At 43.3% G+C, this 10,319-nt stretch overlaps 1 protein-coding gene across 2 annotated transcripts; it reads right to left on the bottom strand.

Annotated features, from left to right (window-relative positions):
• Window positions 1-1,642: 1,642 nt before the first annotated feature.
• Window positions 1,643-8,409, bottom strand: EOMES (eomesodermin). Of its 2 annotated transcripts, none has more exons than XM_034403936.3 (6): window positions 7,352-8,409; window positions 5,781-5,935; window positions 4,998-5,119; window positions 4,628-4,786; window positions 3,862-3,923; window positions 1,643-3,335 (listed from the first exon to the last, which is right to left on the bottom strand). In XM_034403936.3, exons 1-6 carry the CDS (start codon window positions 8,158-8,160, stop codon window positions 2,600-2,602), a joined length of 2,043 nt encoding a protein of 680 aa, XP_034259827.2. In that variant the 5' UTR covers window positions 8,161-8,409; the 3' UTR covers window positions 1,643-2,599. The 2 variants fall into 2 exon arrangements, with proteins under 2 accessions (XP_034259827.2, XP_034259829.2); XM_034403938.3 differs by having other exon boundaries at window positions 1,643-3,278.
• Between the last annotated feature and the right edge of the window lie 1,910 nt (window positions 8,410-10,319).

Raw genomic sequence — 10,319 nt, 5'->3', positions numbered from 1 at the left:
AACACTGCATTGAAAAAATATACAGGCTGCGTGGAAACGCTACTGAGGGAGGGGAATCGCTTTGCTACTCGGCAATTGGCGCAGGACAACCGAGGAATAGAGAAAACGAGGGAGCAAATGGAGATTGGTTAGAAAAATAATCCAAATTGGAATCATTTCGGAATTTGCCTTCGGAGGCGCCTCGGTGGCACGGAACGAAAGACCACCCCCCCACCCCCCGCGACCAAGAAAACAGACCATCTTCGGAACATAAAGGTTTCCTTCGTGAGGAAAGGGCTATCAAATTGGAAACTGCGCTTTCTGGCCGAAAATAGTTGGGTGCCGCACTTCGCCTCTCACCTCCTGGCTTGACAGCGGCGTCCTAAAGCCGAAGTGCCGGGTCCAATTCTCTGCCTGCAGCTGGGGAAAGAATGGGAGCAGCAGTCGTGCCTTTTGTGCCAAGGAGGCTTCTGAAGCGACGCGGCGGGCTGGCCCGGTCTTGATTTCAAGGAAGCTGTCGGAAGCCCCTTCTTCCGTCCAGGGAGAAAGTCAGACGCAGTAAGTCCCGGGCGCACTAGTTATCCCCCCTCCCCCAAGCTAAAGTCTCGGCTACAATCACCTTACAAACAAAATGGTATGTGCAGTATCTTTATCTATTTTGTGTTACAATTATTTTAATTAAAATTGCACTATACGTATATATTGATTTTAACTTCCTAAGGGCCGGGATCGTTGACAGGAAGACATTTGTACACACAAGCTTCGGCGTGATAAAAATGATTTTTAAAATCTATCCAGAAATTGGACAGAACAGGTTTCTGGTCTTCGAATTAAGCTGCAGGGGTGACTTCCACTTGAAATTGAAACGCTTCGGTTTCAAGGACAGTCTCTGCTGCTCGACGTAGACATGGAATGTCGCCTGGTGGTCAGAAAAGAATGGACCTGCGCAAGATCCAAGGATTCCTTCTCTTCGTCCCTCACTTGAGCCTGTTACCATTTCAGGGACGAAGCGGCACTGGAGCATCGCGGAGCAGATATAAGCCTAGCCCGGACACGTCTTCCTTTGGCTACTGGCGCGAGTCCACATTTTCCCAAGCAGAGGAGGAGAACACCTCCGTTCTCTTCAACCCCGAATTAGCTGCCGACGGTCTCAAAGTAGCTATGACTCGGGATACAGTGCCTCGCTCTGCATCAGTTATGTACGCATCGAGAACGCTAGGCGCTCCAAAGATGTCCGACTTCGCTCCTTCTCCTTCTCCCCTCGGAGAAGCGCGAGGGGAGATTCAACCAATTTAAGAGCGACCTGTTCGCCTTTTGCTGATATGGGCTAAATTCTACCTCTTCCCGGGTAGGCGTTGGGGAAGTGGAGGAGAGACGGTGGTATGTTGAATAAAATTCTTGTTTACTAGGGAATCTGGGGTTTTATGGCTGGGTAAAGAGGGCCAGCCTTTTGATTATCCAGCTTAACAGAGGAATGGGATGTAGCAACCTTCTTCTCTTCTACCCACCCTGTTCTACCTACCTTGATCAGAGCCTGCTGCCAAAATTATTTTATTTTGGAATAACAGTACCACTTGCTGCTTCAGAACAGAACCTCCATTTGGTACCCAAACCTTCATATAGCATTTGCAGTGAAAAATAAATTTCTCAACAACTAATACAGTAAGAAGTAATCATTGTAATACATTTATTATAAATTATGTACAGATGAGCATTCCCTCCAAATAAAACTAATGCTTTGTTTTAAAGCCTTTTGTGATCTCAATTATCTGATAATACTATTTACAGACTGCGCAACAGGAAGTACAACACTTTCCATGTAAAACAGTTGGAAAAAAATACACTCACCACTTACCAATAAATAGACATTTTGACATACTCCCAGCCTTAGTCCCCACTTTCAATTTAGAATTTTTTAAAGGGAGAACTCCCACATATCTTCAACTGCACTGCCATAACTAGAACTAAAGAGAGTATTTTGCCATAGCCTACAATTATGCCTAGACACAGAGCTGTACATATTATATGGAATCATTATTTGCTATTTTTGTAGGAATATTTCACTGCCATAAGATCAAAAGTCCCCCAGTCAAAAAAGAAAGTTTTACTTGCTATAAACTAAGACCTTTGTTCTTGCATACATGAAGAATTGTTCTAAAGGAAAAGCCTCTAAGTATTTTTCAGATAGTCGGCAATAACAGATCCAATTTGGACTCCCTTTGTACAGAGATTTCTAAAGGAAATTTAGAATTTCCTTTCTCTAAATTGTTTAGCAATGCATAAAACATAACCATTGATTGAAATGTACCTATGTATTACCACCACCCCCTTTTGACCATTTTGAAGGAACACCTAATTTAATCTTAGAATACTGCTTAAGCATTTTCTCTTAAATCTTGGAAATGAGCAGAAGAAAGAGACTATTTTTTTCTTTTAGTGCTACCTTGTTTCTTCCATTTTTTTTTCTGTGGAAGTCAGACAAAAGCTTTGGCACATTCTATAGAATTGCACAAGACCATTTCAAAAGGTGACGATACCAAAGGTTCCTCACCAAGGGATCTCAGCACCACCACTGAACATGTACAGTTACTCAAATTTTAAGACACCAGGACTCAAACATTTAAGAACTGGTATAAAAAGCATAGTAGCCCATGCCTTTAGAAGCATCTTTGCCATAGTCCTCAGCATTAATATCCTCACACTTCATTGTTGGAGAGTTTTCATTGCTGGAGCTGTTTGGGGACAGTCGCCGCCTTTTACAAGCACCAATATAAACTCCAGAATCATTTGAATCTAGAGATTTTATGGATGGAGGTGTCTCAATCCAAGATGACCCCATTTCTTCTTTTACTTTTTCTTTTGAAAGGAGGTCTTCAGAAAAACCTGGAGGGCTTGTTCTCGAGGTCCAAGGTAAACCTGTAGACATTTTCCTTGGGTAAGAGCCTCGACTTCCCCATCCAGCCACAGAAGAAAATGTTGGATCTGGGTAATACCCCAGTGCATGGGATGTCTGAATGGGAAGGGATTTGATACCATAAGAGAGTAAGCTACTTGGAGAGTAATCAGTTTCATAGGAATTCATGTCCAGTTTGTTGGCCCCAGACTGCTGGACCGGAGTGACAAACCATCTCTGGGGTGGATTAGTCACCTCTTCAGTCTGTTGCGGAGAGAGGAGGCCATTGGTCTGTGGTACAGCTCTTTCACCATTATAGAATCTAGCTGGTGGCAGGTTGTTGACAAATTGTTCCTGGAAGAAGGGTTGTACAGTGTACCGGGCTCCTGGGACAATCTGGTGGGATCTAGGAGAATCCGTAGGAGATGGAGTTAATCTGTCATTTTCTGAAGCTGTGTACATGCTACAAATATAAAAGAGAAAGGCTAAGATACTGTTCTTTGCCATTCAGAAATCTGATGTTAACATGTATGGAACCTGAATGGGGCTCTAACCACAGTTCACTGGAATGCCATCTTAGTGCTAGAGATTCTATGTCTAATATATACTTTTTTTATTAATACTAATTAAAGATAATAAAGTTATATGTTTAAATAAAGATAACTGTTTAATTTAATTTTTTTTAAAGTTATATTCCAAACTAAACGTTTTTTCTACATCTAGTAGACTCTCCTAAGCTAACTCACACATCTATTGCAATGTGCAATGTAAGTTCTGTCTATTCGGAAAGCCAACCCCTATAATTGCTTAGTTACATTAGGTACTGGTAGAGTTTTTTTATTTAACAGATTTGCTCTTTGCTCAGATGTAAAGTCAATTTTTTAAATATAAAATTCAAAGTAAGTATATAATTAAAAGAAACATTAAGAGCTAATAGAAGTCTTTCACTGTCCTTGGCACTATGTAGAAATACACGAATCATTACTTACGAATCATAGTTGTCCCTGAAGCCTTTTGCAAAAGGGTTATGATCAATTTTAAGCTGTGTGATCTGGAAAGTAAATCAGAAAAATAGCATGACCTAATTAGAGATTTATACCTAAAAAGACAAATAGCTCTTTGTATGTGTAAAAAGGAAAAAATATATTTACATGGAAAATAAAATTTTCTATATAAATATTGCAGGTTGGGTGGGTTACAGGTCCTTTTAGGCAAGGAATGTTGACAGGTAGATTCAAGAAGGGGTGCCTTGACTGCCAAGACTCCTGTCCTCTGGAACATTCTTTCTCAGGACTGAGGATGACTCTGACCCTATTGGCCCTTTGTAAGGCCTTAAACACCTGACTTTGTGTCCAGGTTTGGGATCCTAAAGGTATGAAGAGCCCCATTTCCTAGCTATATTGATATCTATGATTATTTTTCTCAATTGCCATATATATTTAATTTGTATTATACTGTAATTGTTTTAAACTGCTTTATGATTGTTCACTATCTGGAGTCACTTGCTTCACATTGGCAGCTATAGAGAAAGAATGAATGAAAAAATAAATTTATTTATAAATCTGCTAAATAGATTGGTGGAACACAGATAGATGGAAATAGCAATTACATGCCACACTAATTCTAAAACACTCAGCCTCACAAGTCTGTTTGTTTACATGTTTTTATCATTTAATTTTTAAAAGGGCATGAGGTGAAAGATGTTATGCTACAGATAAAAAACCAATTAGCATAGTGAGATTATGTTATCCTTACATCAGTGTTCTGATATGCAGTAACAGCTATGAACTGTGTTTCAGGAAAGTTGAAAGTTTGTGTTTTAGTAGAGTCATTCATATCTTCAACACCATCTTCTGTCACTTCCACAATATGGAGACGAGGCTGATATTTGTGCAGGGACTGTAGAACAATCATCTGGAAACAGTTTAGCCATCTTTTGTTATAAGACAAATATATTTAAGATCTATCAAATTTTGTACAGAATTAGGATTAGTATTCATGGCCTATTTCTCCTTTACATGCCAGTTTATTTCTGTTAAAAGGCAAGTCTGAGTCAATATTAAAGACTGCTGGGCCAATTTTGTCTGATTCAGATCGCATTTAAGTACATATATATTTTTTTTACCTGGGTATTATTATTATTAGCCCCTTTGTTGTTAGTAAGTTTGAGTTTTCCAAAAGAGATCTCCTGTCTCATCCAGTGGGCTCCAGTATTGGGAGATTCAGGATGAATGTAAACCTTGTTGCCTATTAGAAGGAGTGGGGGGAAAAATAAACAAAAATATGTTTTAGCTCCCTCCTTCTGTAGCAGAGACACTGACATATTAGTCAAAGTATGTAGCTACTAAGTATCAGTTTTAGAAAAGAGGCAGTGTTGTTCACACACTTGCACATCTAGTAATATGCTGCCACTGGCTGTTTTAGGTTGAGGAAATGTAGCATCCATAATAAGACCAAGAATATATCATAATAAAAAAGATAATTTCTTTGTTAATCATTTGCAACATCTTTCAACTCTACCAGCCATCACTTCAGCAATTTAATCATATATAAAGTTTTTTTGTTTTTTTTTTTAAAAAGTCTTAACTACAGTTGAAATGACTAGAAGAAACTGAAAGAGGGAAATAGCTCTATACTTTCCCAGATTCTGGGCACAAGCAGAGGCCATTAATATCTCATTTAAAAAATGGGAGAAATATTATCCTTCCACAATGAAATTTTTGACTACAAGGAAGACATACATGAGGCAAAAATGCATCTGTTGGTTTCCTACTCAACTACTAAGGTAATGTTCTACACATCTCTAGGGTGAAAGAGGAAGACCAAAAACAAAACAAAACAAAAAAAACCCCCAAACAAACCCCTTCCCCACCAGCTGTAGGCTTGGCCTTACATAATAATATCCTACCTTGCATATTATTATCAGCTTTGCCACATGTCACCCATTTTCCTCCCTGGAAGCGCCAATGGTTAGGATCTGCAAGCACTACTTCCACAAAAACATTATAATGGGCAGTAGGATTGAGGCCTGTTATGTTGAAACTCAGGAAAGGAAACATCCGCCTGAAATGGGAAAGAGAAAGAGAAAGAAAAAGAAAAAAAGGGATTTTAGAGAAGTAGCCTGCAGCTATTTGCCAAAAACTCCTGCAGAGTCCCTCTGGCAGCATGTTTCAGCCTTGGCTAGCACCTGGGCAAAGAAAAGGAGGCAGATGGTGGTTCCCTTGCAAGTTTTATATTTAGAGAGTCGCTAGGAGAGGGTTTGGCTCTAAATATCCTCTCTTTTGCAAGCATCAGAGTAGATGCAGGAAAGAAAAGACCTCACCATCACCTAGCAGAATCCTGCTTTGGAGAATCAACATCCTCCAGCAGTTGCTCCCCAGTTATCTTGTATAAACCTGCAGACCTCCATTTTCATCATCAGTTTTGAGGGTTGGGATTTTAACTTTTGAACTTCAAACCCTGATTTCCTGGGACAGGTATTATTCTCTGCACTGAAGCCATTCACTGTTTCTAATTATTATTCAAAACAAGCCCATTGGGGAAAAGTAAGCATTCTGCTGAAATTTATCAAGGAAACCAATTTTAATTTTTAGAATGGGAAATAGAAGCTAAAGTATAGAACTCTACTTCAAGCTCCCACAATCATACCCTCTCATAGGGGTGGGGGAAAGACTTGCTTGGAAAAAGTTTGTTTTTGCTGAAATTGGATTATTCGGTCTTCCTGAAATCTTAAAATATAAAATTCAGTCACACAAATCGCTTTGCTAAGTAACATGAAAAGACAGTGGTGTGATTTCCCAGCAACTTTGATCAGATCAATTTTCAAACAAATGGTGCCAGAGTCAGGTTGTTAAAACATATTAAAACTAAAAGGCAAATTGAGATTCATAAAATCAGAATACCAAAGGAAATTCTGTGTCTCTTTCCAAGAGGATCAGAGCTGGTGTGGATTCTAATGCACTTTAACACATAAATGTAGCACCAGTGTTTAGAATCCAGTCTGATTACAGCAGGGGGTGGGAGCAATCTAAAAAGTGTGCACTGGCTTCAGGAGAATGAAGAAATAGTATTTCATGAAAAAAGATTGTAGAATTGGAATTTTGAAACAGGAAAGAAATGAAACCAGGGAGCCCATTAAAAAAGCAAAACCAGAACTCACTTATAAAGGTAGCCAGGATCCCAAAGTCATTTCCTGAAGATTTCCTCTCTCTTTTTAGTGCAACTGGATCGACTAATTCTCCTTTCCAAAGCACGTTTCCAAACCTAACAGACTGGTTTCGAAGAAACGAATTTACTCGACTTTGAAACCAGATGTTTCTAGGGCACGCGAAGTTGCTTTCACCCAAAAATTAAATCCGGACTAGAGAGGGATGCAGCTCCGCTCTCCTTTTGCCACCCACCCCAGGAATGCAGTAGTTAACAGCTATGTTCCGGCAGGAAAGCTGCGCTCCGAAACGGTCACCCATCATCAAAACCTACCTGCCCTGCTTGGTAATGATCATCTCGGTTTGATGTCGGTGGAACTTCAGCCAGAGCGGCCGATTGCAGAGGAAAACCTGGGCCCGGAGCCCCCCTGCCCCGCCGGGCATCGTCAGTCCCCCCAGGCCGCCGCAGGAGCCCCCTCCCGCCGCCGCTGACGGGTAAGGGTTATAGAGAGCACCGGGAGATGCGCCTTGACCATACGGATACGTGCTCGCGGCTGCAGCGAAGGGCGTCCTACCCGCTGCCGTCGAAAAGCTGCCTGGCGGCGTCAGCACAGAACCATAGGGGTAGCGCGCTCCACTGGGCGCCTGGTACATGGAGCTGGACTGCGCGCTCCCGGTCGCCCCAGCGTACGGGAAAAGCGAGCACGGACTGCCCACTTCGGCACTAGCCTGCGGTCCGGGAGATTGCAGGTAGTACCGTTCAGGATTCAGGCCATCTAGAGAGTAGCGCGCAGGCGGGGGTGGTGGTGGTGGCGGCGGCGCCAACACGTCTTCCTCAGTTGGACACGGCGAGCTCTTGCGCCCGCCGTCCGCGACCTCGACCGCCGCCTTGGACGGCATCTGGCCGGCAGTGACGAAGGGCGGTGTCTCGCCCGCCGCCTCGGCCTCACCTAACAGGCTCGCTGCCGGCACAGAGGCGCCTCCGAACTTTTTCGGCCCCTTCTCCAAGTCCAGGCGCGGCGGCGACCCAGTGTTGAGGTGTCGCGCGGAAGCGCCGCCTCTCCCGCCCGCGACTTCCAGCGGATAAAATGGGGCACCCGGCAGATTAGCAGAACTGCCAAGGAGTTGCTCCCCCAATTGCATCTCGCCAGGAGATTCCCCCCTCGCCTTCGTCTTAAAGCGTCCCTGAACTCTCAGAGAACAGCTCTAGCGAGAGCCGCAAACAGCGTGCACCTCACCCCTCCCGAGGTCTACGCTTCCCAGACGTCTTAAAGAAAGAGAAAAGGTCGTTAGTCGCCCACTGTGGCGACCTATTGAAAGCCACCCACCGTCCCCGTCCCTTTAATCCCATGCCAGTGACTGCACCCGACCGCGCTCGGGAGCATGTATACATATATATAGGCGCGCGCTTCTTTCTTGTACCCGGGGAGGGGCTTGGAGGCGGTTCCACTCAGAGACGAACTTCTCTTATTCTCGTCCACCTATTGGCTGAGCCAGGAGATACTAATTTAATTAGACAGTTACTAATTGAAACAAGTCATCTGTGACTCCTGGAGGGCGGTATATTTTTAAAGTCACTCCTCTCTTTGCATTGTTAAACAATTCGGTGAACCCGAAAAAAGAAAAAGTTTTCCTGTAAATAAGATGGATTTAAGTTTTTCTTCCGCGAAAACGGAATTTTAAAAAGCGTTCCTTTCAACTTAAAGGAAAGCGGAGTCAGTGGGCGTCACTGGTTAGTTCTTAGACTGCCAACCTCTGCAAGGCCGAAATCAACTTTCGGGGTCAAAGGAAAGAAAGGCTACTGCCTTTGAGTTCAGCGCGATCCATGAAGTCACCGTCGCCATTCAATAGGCGAGGCCTTGGCTCGCCAGCGCCCTCAACCAAGCTGGGAGAGGAGACGCGGTGAACCCACATTTTGCCTAAAACGCGGCGGGGGTAGCCCTCAGCATCGGAGCAGAACCTGGCCCTTGAAAAAGCAGAGCCCTCCCCGGTCTAGTACTACCCCGGTTTGTGTGTGTGAGAGAGAGAAGGGGGGGGGAGTACTACGTGTCGAACTTCCAGGATTTCTTAGGGCTCTGAGAGGGAAAGAGCGGATGAAGGGAACACAAAAACCAGGGAAGAGATTTTCCTGTTGCACTCATGGAAGGCGACTTGTATCTGACATTAGCAAGAAGGAATTCTACTTTGCCCCTCGACCACCGGGCCTTACAATTTCAATCCTCTCTGAAGCACAGAACTGTTATCATTAGTTTGAAAAGTAATACAAAACGCTTACTTACTACCAGCTATTCTAACGTAGGCTGTTCGAGATTCAGGCAGACCAAAACTGCTGCCATCCCACGCACCTTTAGTTGAGAGGAAGATCCTCTGAATTCGCCTTAACTTTCAGAGGCATAAAAAGGCCTGCGCTGCAATCTATAAGACTGGAAGCTGGTCTCCTTGAATTTAATGAGCTTTAGTTCCAATGCAGCCTCAATAGAAGTAGGCTTTGGAATTGTTTGTGTGCCTGTGCTTACTGGATTTTATTTTTCGAGTACACTAGATTTTTATAGAGAATAACCCAGGTAAACCGCTGAGAAAAAGTATGAGATTGTCCACCAAATTTCAGTGAGGACGGGACCAAAAGTACTGAGCGTACTTAGGGAGATCTTCGATCCCAATAGCTCTTACCTTGATTTCGGCTGTTCCGAAGACTGTTGGATTGGAATCGTCACCTGCAAGCAGCACCGCAACACATGTTATTACCGGAGCCTTTGCGCAACCACTCCTGAAGCTTACGCAAGAGCACGCCCAATGGCATGACGCCGCTAGCAGTAACACGTTAATCAAGGGAATTCCGGAACATTCTCCCTCGATAACCAAGAAGCCTCTCCCAAATCTGTCCTGGGACGTAGCGCAAATTTCTGCGTGATTAGTGGACGTTTCCTCATTGTGTTTAGAGAAGGCCCCCTTTAAAAAAGTCGAATAAGGAGATATGATATGGGGAGAGCTTCGACTTAGTGTCAGTTCAATGTCTGGATACCGGGGGATTCTTTCCCGCGGCGTCTTCGTTATTCACCGTAACGAAAAAACCCCAGTTAACAAACCAAACAAGGAAACTACCGTAAAACGAAATTGATCGCGGCTGTACAGTAATATGTTTTAAAGCTTAGTGTTCCCCTCTTTGTCAAGTGCCAGAGAAATTCAAATTTCGTTCCTAAAAAAACAATATACCGGTTAAAAGCGAAACGAAGCAGGTCTTCTGGAGTGCTTGCAAGATGTGCGAAGCTCCTGCTTTAAAAAATAGGGGATCATTGGTAATA

This window comes from Pantherophis guttatus, chromosome 4, assembly GCF_059756535.1.
Source record: "Pantherophis guttatus breed Tessera chromosome 4, ASM5975653v1, whole genome shotgun sequence".
Classification (NCBI taxonomy): domain Eukaryota; kingdom Metazoa; phylum Chordata; class Lepidosauria; order Squamata; family Colubridae; genus Pantherophis; species Pantherophis guttatus.
This window is presented reverse-complemented; position numbering and strand designations above follow the sequence as displayed.

What these genes read in the sequence shown, in the direction of transcription:
- EOMES (XM_034403936.3), bottom strand. Translation starts at nt 8,160, where the DNA reads ATGCAATTGGGGGAGCAACTCCTTGGCAGTTCTGCTAATCTGCCGGGT. An exon ending in CTAATAATAATAATACCCAG is followed by an intron (nt 4,787 to 4,997) that starts GTAAAAAAAATA and finishes AACTGTTTCCAG; the next exon opens with ATGATTGTTCTACAGTCCCT. An exon ending in TTCAGGGACAACTATGATTC is followed by an intron (nt 3,336 to 3,861) that starts GTAAGTAATGAT and finishes TTATATTTGTAG; the next exon opens with CATGTACACAGCTTCAGAAA.